This window comes from Schistocerca gregaria, chromosome 1 (genome assembly GCF_023897955.1).
Source record: "Schistocerca gregaria isolate iqSchGreg1 chromosome 1, iqSchGreg1.2, whole genome shotgun sequence".
In the NCBI taxonomy this organism is placed as follows: Eukaryota; Metazoa; Arthropoda; class Insecta; order Orthoptera; family Acrididae; genus Schistocerca; species Schistocerca gregaria.
Genome location: NC_064920.1, coordinates 458,369,862 through 458,385,363, shown reverse-complemented (window position 1 = coordinate 458,385,363; position 15,502 = coordinate 458,369,862). Strand labels below are relative to the sequence as shown.

The 15,502-nt window shown below is 41.1% G+C and overlaps 1 protein-coding gene across 1 annotated transcript in view; it reads left to right on the top strand.

The window, feature by feature from the left end:
* Positions 1-15,502, top strand: part of LOC126353813 (uncharacterized) — a 328,822-nt gene that overhangs the window by 43,129 nt on the left and 270,191 nt on the right. The window contains exon 2 of the mRNA XM_050002966.1: positions 9,384-9,458. Within this exon, the coding sequence (XP_049858923.1) occupies positions 9,384-9,458 (75 nt within the window). The remainder of the gene's footprint in view (positions 1-9,383; positions 9,459-15,502) is intronic.

Sequence of the window (15,502 nt, the reverse complement as noted above, 5' to 3'; positions counted from 1 at the left end):
AAGATTTCACACCCATTCCTTTTTTTTTTTTGAAAAAGGTAAATGACGAGCATGAGTACAGTATTATTGCTTTTGCGTTGATACTAAATTTAACTACATTCATTTGGCTCGAAATTAATCGCTGCTAACAAGTGAAACCTAATAAGATTAGGCGACGGCTTGATTACACAGTTATTTACACTGCTTAAAGTTAGTCATGTTGTAGTGCCTACTCTGGCAACAATTGATAATATTTCCAATCATTCTGTTGTTGCTAAGACGGTGCTAACATGACAAAGTAAAGAAGAATATGATTGGATTCTTCGCGAAAATGTCTAAGAGATATATTTAAAAACGTAGAGCTTATGGAGCCAAGATCTCTCCATAAGCCACAGTTCCCCATACAGGGAATCGCCGAGCTGGTAGAAACATAGTGGCATACAAGCTTTAAACTGCCTCCCTGTCACTGCTATTTCAACTCAACAGAATGGATTTGGAGCCAATTTAAAAGTTATATTACAAATGAGAGAAAAAAGTTATATACGGTCGAGGCAGTCGGCATCAAGCTAGCTAAAAAGTCACATCTGAAGAATGGAAGAAATACGTCTGGTGTATCGCGGAAGAATCAAGGCAGGACATAGCTATTTTTTAAAAAAGCGTCACGAGAAATAATTCAACGTTAAATATGGCTAATGGCAGTATTATTTCATTTACCAGTAATAATGGCGAGAGTAATGTCATTAGAGTATTTCCATTACCATCACAGAGAACAAGCGGATTCAGTTGAGCGATTTGCATGTGTGGCTTACGTATCTGTGTAGTAAAATTACATTTTCGTAAGCATTATGTATTAATAAGGAGGCTATTATCAGCAACTGAATCCGATTCAAGCCGACCTCAGGAATTTGTCTTAATCGAAGGAATCAGAATTCCTCTCCTTGTTAGCATTACAATTGTTATACATTGTTGTAATACTACAGTAGTGTACTTTGTTATCACTTTTCTTCTTTCTTCCAAATTGGTAAGTTTCCTCACCACGATGAACATGCATATGTATTGTTATGTAAGCGGAAAGTTCGTAAAATCATAATAACGGGCTAATTACAAACCTATCGCTCACTTTCTCTGATTGAAACCAAACGGGTGACAGCTGAGGATTTGACTCGCGAACGTAGCTCATTTACCTGAAATTACCTCGCGTTAGAGAACTCCGACCGAGTTCTGGTTTGAAGTAGACGGAAATACAATGTATTCCAAAGATCTAGTTTGCATAATGTGTTCACCTAAATTGAATAGGAAAAATATTTCCCGCAAGTCGAAAATTCGCCAACGTCCTCGGTAAATTGATTTTCGCAAACTTTCCATATTTCGTTTTCAAATTTGTTGCCGCAAATAAGATTAAACTGAAAACGTAGTGCAATTCTTCCGGAAGGCACCGATGGCAGTTCCATCTATGTGCGTCGAATGCCTTCCGAGTTGCAGCGAGCTGAATGAAACGTGAGTGAAACGTTCTGTGTGGGACTTTGGAACTCCGCTCTACGCCACCACGTGCTCCTATCAACCTTACGGTATCGATTGACAGGATATGGATCGTCTAAACAGCAGGTATACTCATCCTTACAAACTGTTTAAACTTTCTCAACTATTCGTGTCCTGTATGTAGGGGGACTTTAGTTATGGACCTACGTTTTCGGCGGCGGTAAATCTGTACTAACTTGGGATGACACCAAAAACCAGTAGCGTCTGGCAGTTTTTTGTCTGTAATATTTTTCCCTTACGTTTTTGGTTAAAAGCACTTAGGCCTTTGTCGTTCACCGTTAAAGTACCCAATATTTTCACTAGTTAAGCTTCTTTCGACACCATATGCTTTCCTGCATCTGGAGCTTCGAAGAAACAATGAAATTCCCCTAATATGAAAAAAGAGCAGGTTTCACCAATACGCCAGACCTATACAACATCTTTTTTTAAAAATATTGATAGTGTGAGGTATCTTAAATGGTCAACCGCTTAAAAACAACAATAATTCTCCAATTCCCACTCTACCCCTTCCCCCCCTCCCCCCGTCACCTTATTCCTGAGATGCTCAGTCCTAGTAAGACCGCGTAACAATGGCAAATAGACACAACTTTTCCATGGTACGTGCTTCTAATATACGAACATCCCCCTCCCCCCCACCACCACCACCAAAGTGTCATTTGTATCCACAAATGTGTATTTTAAAAATGTAAATTACCTCGTATGAGGAAAGAAGTAACAGAACACACAATCAGTCAATGACACTAACACTTACCCCTATTTGGTCCAGGTGGCAAGTTAAGTTCAGCATCAACATCTTCCACCTCAGCGGCGACGTCATTGACTCGGATTTTCTCGTCGTTGTATTCGTCCTCAGTATGCTGTGCATTGAGGTCCGACTGCGGCGTGCCAACACGATGATTCCAAATGGTAGAACACCGGAATTCAGTTTGTCTTCATAACTGTGTGCCCATCCACTACACAATTACTCACATTTGCAAGAAAAGATTCAGAGAATTGTTGGTCGGGATGACCGTCCACTTCTAACATGTGTAAGATTGGTTCTGATCTGTGTTCCTACTACAGTTGCACAAGGACGCTCTGTGAGTGTTTTAGGAATTTGGTGTTGAATATACGGCCTGCACGGTAGGAAGATACCATCTCACGCAAGCAGATTTCAGAAGAGAGCAGCAGTACAGACAGTGATGTAACCATACAACGATATCAATGTCGATTCCACTACACTCCCTGTAGGGGAAAGGTTATCGCTGACAGAAATTGTGTGAATTGTGAAATTGTGTGAAATGTGTGTGAATTCCTAACGGTCCAGACATCGGTCCTTCACTACTTCAACTAACTTATTCTAAGAACAACACACACACCCATGCCTGAAGGAGGACTCGAACCTCCGGCGGGAGGGGCCGCCCAATCCGTGCATGCCGCCTCAAACCACACGGCCACTCAGCGCGGCTGCTGAAGTCATCGGTCCGTAGACTTATGCACTACTTAAACTAACTTATGCTAAGAGCAACACACGTACCGATGCCCTAGGGACTCGATCGAACGTCCGGTGGGAGAGGCCGCACAGTCCATGACATAGCGCCTCAAATTGTGCGGCCTCTCCGCACTGCAGAAATTGGTGTATGGGTTCAGGCATAACTATATATTAGCAAAAATGAAAATTTTAGATTTTTTTCATCAGGCTTTACTTTAAGTCTAAGTATGACTATATGACATAGCAATGTTAGCAAAGTTACGTACACGATGGTAAAATATTGATATTGGGTGTTCACAACTATGAAGCGAAATTATTAACTATTATGTGGTTCTTTAATGGTAAGACGGTTGATGACCGTATCCGGGGGTCAATAAAAATACAAAAAAAATTGAATACAATTGGGGCCAGAGATATCAATTATGCAAAAATGCACAATGCTGATACCTAAAATTGAATGGCGGTCGGTAAAGAACAATCAAAAAGAAGTAACCAGTTAAAACAATTCAATGACATTAGGTAATAAAGCACTCTACAGTGGCTGGTCAGCTCTTTTTGTTAAATCGGATATCTTGAGTTGCTGCTTCAGTGAAGCTTAAAATTCTTGAACATGTTTAACTATAGGTCATAACTGAATGTACGAAAATTAGGAGAGATGGAGACGACGACATTTCTGAGTGTCAATTGAATATCACTTGCTGGTGTAGCGCGAGCGCCTGGATGCGATTCTCTGTACTAGGAGACTTCGCAGTTTAACTCCTTGGGTTAAGATGAGTCTTTGAACAAGTGTTCATATAATGACTCTCGCAATCTTCTCAGCATGACGCGAGTCCCCTTGCTGAAACACTCGACGATTTCGTACAAGAGATTGAGTGAATGACTTTGTCTGTAATTTCCCTACGTCAAAGCTAGTATCGACGCATTTCCTTTCTCGCCACTCGGAGAGTGCGTACTTGATATAACTCCACCCATTAGAATTTTTGTAGCCTATAACAGGCATCATTCCTTTCATAGAGCAGAGTTTAAATTCTGCTACGTAATACTGGGATAAATAGCTTTTTCTTTCATATGAGTTTTAACACAGGTGGCTACAGTGAGTCACCATTGTTTTGAGTTCGGTTTCTCCGGACGTTTATCCTCCATCTCCAGCAGTGTTGCTGTAGAAAGGCTTTCTGAAGGGTCGTCCTTAAAATCAGGAACAAGGGTGGTTTGCCAACGGCCTATGAAGTGGCTCCGGCGTCTCATTGAGTCTGGTAGGTGCCCCACTGTGAAGTTTCAGCCGTGCAGGACGGCGTGCCATCGTAAAATTCTCCTTCCCTCCGAACTGTGTCTCGTAGCCCGAATCTGGGAAATTACTTGAGCGCAGTTACTAGTGTGAGTGTTAATGGTTTACATTCACGAAACGGTGGCTTCTTTATTGGATCTGCTTATTAAAAAAAATTGTATAATTTCACATAACTATGTTGTGTGACGAATCAAGTTAGCTGTAAGTGTTTCAGGAATTCAGTATAGGGCGTGTTATTTATTTGAAACTATACACATTGTCTGTGATCATGTATCCACCGTAAAATGTCCCAAGCTATGTCTATCCTGTCCCAGATATTTGGTGTGATGTCGCTGCAGTACTGCTTGAAAATACCATCCGAATCTCACAAGAAGGTTTTCCTCTTTAATGAACACTGACTTCCTTCTTTCCTTGTCCAAGGTAGCTTTGTATCTGCCAAGTAACGCTATCTCCTTATTCTCGAGGAATGGTGTCTTCCGAGATCCGTACACTCATCCACCTATCAATATCATGATTATTCCTTTGTGGTTTCAACTTCTGCGGATGTGGGAAGATTTTAAATATTTCTCGGGTTTCCGGCTGAGTTCCGTCATCCAGAAGGCGTGATATTCCGGCAAACGTACTTGTTGCCATGTTCAAGCATTCCTGACGACTGACTATCTTCTGCTAGGCACTGCCTTTAAATACCCCCCCCCCCCCCCCCCCCACACACACACACTTTTCTGAACAGTCTGCAGCACCTCCGTGACGCATCTCTGAGAGCAGACCTGACGCAGTGGGTGAGAGATGGTGGAAGAAAGTGTAGAGACCATTGTGAGTAGATGTCACCAGCACATTCATAACACAGCTCATTTCGTCCAGCAGCTTCAGAACTTCCGACTGAGGCAAGAAGAAAGACCTCAAGGTGAACTTGGATGCTCTGTCTCTTTCCAAGGATACTTCTAAGAGACTCTCTAAGCCTCGTAAGGGGGAAAGTGTGGGCAAGCTCTAACGAAACTGTCTGATTAAGTGCTTATAACAACCTACTTTCTGTTCAACAGGAATTACTACGAACATATAGGTGGAGCGGCGATGGGTTATGGAGGCACTGGAAGAAAATGCCCTGGAGTCAGCAATCTATTATTTCTTGTGCGTTTTTCGATATGTAGATGACATGTAGACGGCATCACGTACCAGTTTCCTGCAACTCCTTAATTTGCTGCACCAAAACATCAGAAGTGAAGGAATTCTGCTACCTCGGAAAAAAATTATGCATTATGGACGAAGGATATAAGAAGCAGATTAGCCCCAATAAAGAGTTATTTGTTGACCAAGAGAGGTCTACTGCTTTCAAACTAGTGCTTGATTTGAGATAGAAACCACTAAAAATGTAGGTTTGCAACACAGTATACTATCTAAATAAATCATAGAGTACGGGAATACAGAATGAGAAAAGAATCTAAGCGTTGGAGAATTGGTACTTTAGAAGGATGATGAAAATTAGAGGGGCTGGTAAGATAAGAAATAAAAAAGCTTTCCACAGTATCAGTGGCGAGAAGCATACCCGGCAGACACTGATAAGGAGAAGAAACAGACTCAAAGAACATGTACTGAGTGTTAAAACATCAAGGTATATCGTACATGGCGCTAGAGAGAGCTGAAGATCGCAAAAACTGTAAAAGAAACATCGATTAAACAACATCCAACGAATAACTGATGACTTCGGGTGCATCTGCAGTTGCGGTATAAAAATGTTGACACAGGAGAGAAGGGAGAGAACGTGTGGCGGGCAGCATGACACCATTCAGAAGCTGAAAGAAAGAGAAAAAGAGAAGTTTAGAGAAACACGTAGAGCACCTATTCCTCTCCTAAATCTCTCATAAACTTGAGTTTCAACAGCCTATATTATGCCCCATCCTTGAGAAAGCTACCCTTCTGCCGTGCCTCAAAGAATACGTCACACATTCCCTTTGCTGTGACGTGCTTTCATACAGCGCGGTCGCCGCACGGAAGACGCAGCACACCACCTTCTCGAGTACCGTATATCAACACCTCAGTGGCAGCAATGCGTCGTATTTCGAAGTGATCACAGAGGGGGCGCTACAGGAGATGCAGCCATCATACCGTTGGAGTCGACGGAGCCAATCAGGATGGTGCCCTGTGTGAGTAAGTTGCGTCATCGAGGCACGGAAGGGGAGTCGTCTGGTGGGCATTCTGCAGTAAGTAGTATGCCTCCTCTTAGTCGCGACGCTGTTTCTTTGACAGTGTTTACGGGCCTTGTACTTTGGCTATTGATGTGGATACGAGTGATTACGTTATGTTTCACCTTGTTTTCAGAATAAATCTTCTTGTAATTAATTCCGACTTTCCATTTGTTAGTTTGTACCTGGGCTACAACACCCTTCATCTCCAAACTCTCAATGCCCTTCCCATTGGAATTTCAGTCGCGTTACCCACCCAGCCCTGATCTCACCACCTCAAACTTACACTTTCTTTCAACCATAACCTACCTCAACCAGCCCACCACATACCAGCTGAAGTTCCCAGCATACTCTCTTTTTGTCCATTTGGTATCCCACTCATCTATATCCCAATTCCTTGCCACACAGGCATTCCTCATGCTTCTCCAAATAACTTCGTCCTTCACACTTCCTTAATAACAACTACTTGGAGTCCTCATCATATAATGTAGATCGGTATCATATTATCACAAAAACCAATGCCTATTTTCTTTATCAATTTTTTTGTAGTGAAATTGTAACTGTTACTATGCAGTGGGTGAAGAGCGGCAGTTCTATCACTGCCTAGGTGTTCCTAATAGGGAGGAAACAAATGGAAGTAAATTTTACTAAATCGATCGCTTTTTAATTTAGTTTATGTCATCACGAAGGACAATCTTGGGAAATGCAGAACGTAAGAAAGTACATTTTAACAGACGGAAACATCGTTCACAAATCTTACTGGCATTTAAGGAGCCACAAGAGTAAACGCCTAAATAAACTGCACCCATCATCAAGACTCCGCTGTTACGGAGTAATATTTAGATACTGGTCACCCCATGGAAAATGATGAAACGCAGGTACCCCTACAATAATTTTATGTGTGATGTATGATTAAAGGAGCAGAAGTAGACAAAACACCCGCAACTAGAGTTTGTTAAGTAAATATAGTGAGCTCCTTCTTAGCCATGCTTGACATCTGTCGCTTGGGACAATGCCGAGCTTCCCGAGGAGCGATACGAACACAGTGATGGCGTGGCACGCTTTAACTGAGCTCTTCCACTAACAACCCCTTGCAGAAGCCAGAAGGCTAAGTGAGGATTGTAAAAAGATGCAGTGGTAGACGAATGGATAACTCCGCAGCAGACAGCAAATCGCAAGTATCTTTGCCGAAAATTAATGAACTTTTAACGACTACATCCGAATAAACATCAGAGATGAATTTATAGTTCAGTGAATAAAATTATGAGCACCTGCTTAATTGCGTGTTGGTCCACCTTTGGCAAGCAATACTATAGCGTTTCTGTCTGGCATGGATTGTACTATTCTTTGGTAGGTTTCCGGAGGTGTTCGCGGCCGCTTGCTTGTGGGCATAGAGACGGCTCCCGATGCCGTTCCATACGCGTTGGATCAGATTCAGATCACGCGACTTTGATGGCCATGAGGAGCTAATTATACTGCTTCTGGAACCACTAAATCACGATTCAGGCCTTATGACACAGACAGTTATCCTGCTGGACCTTGCCTTCTCCTTTGTGGAAGACATTATGCTTGAATAGATACTGGTGGTTCACAACAATGTACAAGTAGTTCGCGGCTGTCCTTGTGCCTTCTATAATCACCACAGGTCGCATGAAACCCCTGGTGCATGTTCGCCATACCACAGTACTGGTCCACTGTGCACGTGCCGCTCTGCGTTTGGGTCAACATGGGAACACGTAGAGGTCGTACGCTGCGGATCCCAACGTTCAACATTGTGCGCCCAGCAACTTGTGACAGCACCAGCAATACTGTACTCGTCGCTCAGATCGCCGCCTATCCTACGTTAAAAAGTGTGCAACCCTCCATATTCCATATTCTGTGATACGTCGTGGATGTCCGACACCTAGTCACCTGCTCGTAGTTTCACCGTTCTTCAACCACTTTCCATAGATATCGCACCAACAGTCGACCAGCTTAAGCGTTTCCGAGATGCTCGTTCCATGGCGCCGGGCACTGAGAATCTGCCCTTTGCCAAAGTCTCTTGTATCACTGGAGTTCCTCATTTGTGGCCCATATCGTCAATAGAATGATTCCCTATTCGTCTCTGGTCCGCTTGTATGCTTGCTTGCCGCTTCACGTGTCTACAGCTCCATGAGACAGCATTCAATCGCGAATGGGCAGTGATCACAATGTTTCGGCTTATTGGTGTATTTCCTCTCTCTGTGTATCCGATGTAAAATGTAGACTAACAATGGCAAAGGAAAGCGTCTCTCAAAAAGAGAAACTGGATAACATAGAATATACAATTAAGTATTTCAAACCCTTCTCTGAATGTATTTGTATAGAATATAACCATGTATGGATGTGAAACATAGATGATAAACAATTTAGAAAAGAAGAGAATAGAAGTTTCTGAAATGTGGTTCTATAGACGAATACTGAAGATTAGATGGCTAGATAGCGCTAACTGATGAGAAGGTACTAAACAAAATTGGGGAGAAAAATCTGTGGCGCAATTTGACTGTAAGAAGGAGTCGGTTGATAGACTACATTCTGAGACATAAAGTGATGACTAGTTTAGTATTGAAGAGTAGTACGGCGGGTAAAAATCATGTGGGGACACCAAGAGATGAATACAGTAAGCAGATTGAAAAGGACGTAGGTGTCAGCTGCTTGCGGAGATGAAGAGGTTCCACAGCATACAGTAGCATGGATACCTGAATCAAACCAGTCTTCCGACTGAAGACCAGAACAATATCCACTGCAGGAATGGACTGTTAACGATAATTTCAATTACTAATAAAAAGCATAACGGATCGCTAAGAGGGATTGCGAACGTAACTGAAATAGTTACTGGGCCTTTTTCACTAAACAATTCTTCGAAATACTGAATTCGTATTCTCACTGCTTCCTTAATTTTTGTTCACAGAGTGCTCAACAACATGCGACAGCTGTGGAACATCCATTCTCGTGCCTTCCATGGGTTACACCTACTGAACACCATGTGAGTATTGCCGTTCGACTAAGAACTTTTGATTTTTTCATTAAAGTTCCAGCATCTTCCGTATAATACATTCACTATTTTGTGGATAGGAAGGGCTACATTCGATTAATCATGGTACAAAGTATTCTAATTTTGATCTAGTAGATGTTTTTATACTCATTCTGCCTTGCATTGATATTAGCACCAACTGTCGTGTGTGGCCTAAGGTGCTCATTGAATTTACAACTTGTATTTGTTGTGACGTGTTTGCATCAGAAGATCAGATATCATATGTTTGTTGGCAGGAGTTACAGTGCAACCACTATAACTCCCTCGCTGTCCATTCATGAGAGATGCAGGGGTAAAAGACTAATTTTAACATTACATGGGATGTTAACGGGCGGAAATGTATGCGTTATTGCGACTCAACCCATGTGATCAGCCTACTTCACACGCATACAAACTGTAACATCCAGTTATTTCAATGAAATCAAATTGTGACTCATTGATGTTGCAGTCATAGAATAGTACATTTTTTTCGTTTGGTGAAGCACAATTATTTTTTTTACATTTATGAATATTCAAAGCAATTTGTCAGTTTTTGCACCACTCTAGAAGCTTACTAGGATCCGACACTACTTGTACAGCATATTTCAGGCATTGCTGCCTGAGAGATAACTAGGTCATCTGCGAAGAGTCGGGCGTTGGTATTAACCCGTTTGATTCCAAGAAGGTTTTCCATTCAAATCTTTTACGCTTTCCTGTTTAAATCTTATGTTTGGAGTGTAGATAAGCCATAAATGCAAAGATTTCTCAAAAATCTTGGCAATATTTATTCTTATAAATTACAAAAGGAAATACTTAGTAGCTACACACACACACACATAACAACCGCTGTTCTCCGCTGTACTTTACCACAATATAACAATAGGTAGTTCCTAACAACAAACACGACCGGTAAGGACGGCAGGCGCTAAGGTGCTCCTAGTTCGCTTATTTTACCAAACGAATAGCTCTTGTGCCCCGTCCTATTATACACTGAAATTGTTGGATTGCTTTTTATCATTAGATGTAATGGTTAATGTGTGACATAATTATTCATTTAATTTGAGTTTTTTTTATTTGCTCAGATGATTTCTGAGCTTCCATCACTTCCCTCACTCAGATACCTGGTTTTCGTGGGACGGTTCACGAGTAACCAACTTCTGACATAAACGAAGACAAATAATTGCAAATGTGCATAAATATATCAACACATTACCACTTTTCATAATTTCAATTTTCATTGTTTTCTATAGGTGGCACGACAAATATACTGGAAGTGCTTTCTCTATGCAAAATGAAAACGTTCCTTGAGTTCGACCTTCCTGATGCTGTTGTCCACGACATACAACTCGGACCTTCGTGGCAGGAATCCGTTTTCTCCTACAGAAATGTGACACCTGAGACCGAATTTTCGATCTGGACGACTAAGTACTAACTGGGTATCAGCGGACTCGTAGCAATTCTCGCCATTGCCACACCTGTAAAACACACTTAGCCGCTACACGCGCCTTGACGCGTGAGACAGGGTTGAAACAGCCACTGGACTAATACCATTAATAAACGGTCAGAGGCGATCTAACAGCAGTCGTAATGATTATATGATTCGCCCTCTGGACTAGAGAACGTACACCGAAAACACTGAAAGCGTTTGGTTTCTTACCATTTCGGCCACAACATTCGCACTGTTAATGTTGTTTAACGCAGTGCAGGTGAAGAGTTAAGGAAAGAATAAAATACAATTCGTTTTCACTAAATAATTTAACCTTATTAGTCTTAACTACATTTGCTTCGAGCATCTCTTTTTTGTTCACACTTCCTCCAATTAGTTAATTGCCCCATAATGTAATACGATGCCTCTAACAATGAATCAGGTACACAAGTAGTAAATTACAGCGTTCGCTTAAAAAACAGGAAATCACTGATAAGAAATTTCACACCCACGCACGGGAAATACATTTCATATTTCTTGTGAAATAATATTACTTGCGTAAGAACTTCATCGATCAGTGACGATTACCTGTAATGAAGCAGCAACCTTCTTAGTATTACTTCTTCCCGAAATGACCTTGTTGATATAAAAAGTATATTAATGAAAGTAATTGATGTTTCAAATTGAAGCAGAATGTCACTCACTAAACAAGAGGAAGGAATCCGATACGTTTCTAATGAAGTTATATCCTCAGCATTAAATCTTGAAATGACTACAAGTATCAACTTTGGCCGATTCTCACTGAATATTAAACTCACTAGGACTGATATAGACCGAAACAGCTACTCAAGGCTCCATAAGGGCTTTGCAATACCATAATATTACAAGTTCTCAGTCATAAACAAACTCCAGCCAATACGCAGCTGCTAGATTTGAAGCTTTCAACCTGTCCAAATGATTCACCAATTCAAGTCAATCTACTCTATGTGAATGATCGTAGCTAACTGGCTTGATGGCGGACTCTATAAGCGCACATATTTCTCTACCACACTGCATCGAGCAAGACGTTGTTCAACATGTAGCATACAAACAAAAAGAGTAACATTTACAAACACGTAATACAAATATTTATTTTGTTTAAAGTTGAACAAAACACAAAAAGGAAGTATTGTCTTTCACTACAGAGTATATAACACGCGTAAATCCAGGATAGGAGCAATAGTAGCATCAGTCGTAAATTTTTAATGTTTTTCAGCTACAGTGCAACTGTCTAAAGTGCAGTTATATCCAACTCATGATGACCAATCGTAAACAAAATCGCGCATAGTACTATGTTGCCATTAAAAATAACAAACAATTCAGCTGAGTATATGACGTCACATACCGAGGTTAGCTGCTCGGAAATGTAAACAGGAAGCTTAGCTTTAAGGTACCTGGGAATAAAGTTACTTGAGACAGGCAAAAACAATGAGAAATCGTACCGGTAAAAGTAACTTCGACAAAATAGTTGCCTGTGTTTACATATGTGTTTTTTAAACAAACTGATGATAGGTGAGTTACCTACCAGTCTTAATGTCCGAGGGAGGAAATGGGAGAAATGGCGTGTCTTCATCGCTGGACCTGATGGGATACCAGTTCGATTTTACATAGAGTACGCGAAGGAACTTGCCCCCCTTCTTGCAGCGGTGTACCGTAGGTGCGTAGAAGAGCGTAGCGTTCCAAAGGATTGGAATGGGCACAGGTTATCCGTGTTTTCAAGAAAGGACGTCGAACAGATGTGCAGAACTATAGACCTATATCTCTTACATCGATCAGTTGTAGAATTTTGGAACACGTATTATGTTCGAGTATAATGACTTTTCTGGAAACTAGAAGCCTACTCTTTAGGAATCAGCATGGGTTTCGAAAAAGACGTTCGTGTGAAACACAGCTCGCGCTATTCGTCTACGAGAATCAGACGGCCATGGACACGGGTTCCCACGTAGATGCCATGTTTCCTGACTTCCGCAAGGCGTTCGATACAGTTCCCCACAGTTGTTTAAAGAACAGAGTAAGAGCATATGGACTATCAGACCAATTGTGTGATTGGATTGAGGAGTTCCTAGATAACAGAACGCAGCATGTATTTCTCAATGGAGAGAAGTCTTCTGAAGTAAGAGTGTTTTCAAGTGTGCCGCAGGGTAGTGTCGTAGGACCTTTGCTATTCACAATATACATAAACGACCTTGTGGATGGCATCGGAAGTTCACTGAGACTTTCTGCGGATAATGCTGTGGTATATCAAGAGGTTGTAACAATGGAAAATTGTACTGAAATGCAGGAGGATCTGCAGCGAATTGACGCATGGTGCAGGGAATGGCAATTGAATCTCAATGTAGACAAGTGTAATGTGCTACGAATACATAGAAAGAAAGATCCCATATAATTTAGCTACAATATAGCAGGTTAACAACTGGAAGCAGTTAATTCCATAAATTATCTGGGAGTACGCATTAGGAGTGATTTAAGGTGGAATGATCATATAAAGTTGATCGTCGGTAAAGCAGATGCCAGACTGAGATTCATTGGAAGAATCCTAAAGAAATGCAATCCGAAAACAAACGAAATACATTACAGTACGCTTGTTCACGCACTGCTTGAATACTGCTTAGCAGTGTGGGATCCGTACCAGATAGGGTTGATAGAAGAGATAGAGAAGATCCAACGGAGAGCAGCGCGCTTCGTTAGAGGATCATTTAGTAATCGCGAAAGCGTTACGGAGATGATAGATAAACTACAGTGGAAGACTCTGCAGGAGAGACGCTCAGTAGCTCGGTACGGGCTTTTGTTGAAGTTTCGAGAACATACCTCCACTGAGGAGTCAGGCAGTATATTGCTCCCTCCTACGTATATCTCGCGAAGAGACCACGAGGATAAAATCAGAGAGATTAGAGCCCACACAGTTCTTCTTTCCATGAACAATACGAGACTGGAATAGAAGGGAGAACGGATAGAGGTACTCAAGATACACTCCGCCACACACCGTCAGGTGACTTGCGGAGTATGGCTGTAGATGTAGATGTAGAAGTAGATGTCATCATCCCACGTTGATAGACACTTACCAAAATAAGTGTAATACTTCCTGAGAATTGCTGCTCTGGGAAATGGCCGTCTATATATACAGAAAGTGAGTTATTTCCTGTCTCCTCGTTGACTGAAATAGTCGGCGATGCAAGTCAAATGCGCTTCACTTTGAAAAACGTCATATGTACTGCCTTCACTGCGCTAATTAAACATATGTCACCACTGTTCGAACTTCTTTTTTCCTAGACGTTAGTTTATGGCGAGAAGCCGATTTATATTTCTTAGTTACGCTACGCAGCTAAGACATTTCTCTTGGTAAACACTTTAATCCACTGTCCAAACATCATTAGTTTTTTATTGATTGTCGTATATTAGTCATTGAGAAGAACCACATTTGTACTTGAACTTCAAAATTGGCGTTATGAATGGAAAACAAGCAATTTGATAAATCTGTCACTTCACTATTCCGATTTTGTAAATTTTACAGTCTAAGTTTTTGCACCAAATTTGACAAAGATTCGTTTTGATCTATACGTCAATCAATTACACACTCCGCACTCCACATCGGAAAAAAGACCCACTCCGCCATCTCGCTTCTCGACAGGCCACATATCGTAATTCTCTAGTTACGTTGAGAGATAATAGTCAATGACAGAAAGCACTATTACATATTTATATTTTAACTTCATGGTCTGCGATGTGCGTCGAAAGCAGTTTTCAATATACGGCTAAAACAGTCCCAAGCTGCTGCTGTATAGACGCTACTCCGTCACACACACGACGTAAGTCAGCCTCTGAACTTCTCCCATCATTCCTTTATTACCGTTCCACAAAGTTATCACTCTATACACTTCAAAACTCGACTCCCTCGCATAGTACTACGTGCATTACAATGTTTTAAGCTTTTAAGCAAAATTACAATTTTATGTAAGCATAAGTATTTTAGCAAAACGTTAAAGTATACGTAGGCACCCCCAAAAGAAAATTAATCAAATAATCCCACATAATACAGTTACAGAACGTATATAGAGTGAAACAGCCACATTTGTTGTAACAATTCTATTTGATGAGAAAAGAAGAGGAAAAAGAAGGGAAAGAATGTATACGAGTGTAGTAGTATCTCGATAAATATGTGCCTCCAGAAAGAAGAGAAAAGAAAACCAAGTGTATCCGACTATAGTAGTATCTTCATGATTATGTGACTCCTATTTTATTATGTGATGCTCTCTCGAGCTTTTCTTGATAAAATGTCTCTGACATAAACGCAGCATATTGTTATGTGTATTTCATACGTTCATATGATCCAGCGTAATACAGAATTAAAGGCAGAATGCGACTAAAATAAACTATCAAAAGAGTAGCACTGTCGTAACTTCTAAATTATGAAATTACTTTAGCAACACCGCAGTTATAGTGACCTAGGCCACAATTTCCCAAACTGGGTTCCGAGGAACAATTCCTTCACGCGAGAAATCAATGACTGCTCCGCTACAATCTATAAAAACATGACGTTTTTCGACTTTTTTTC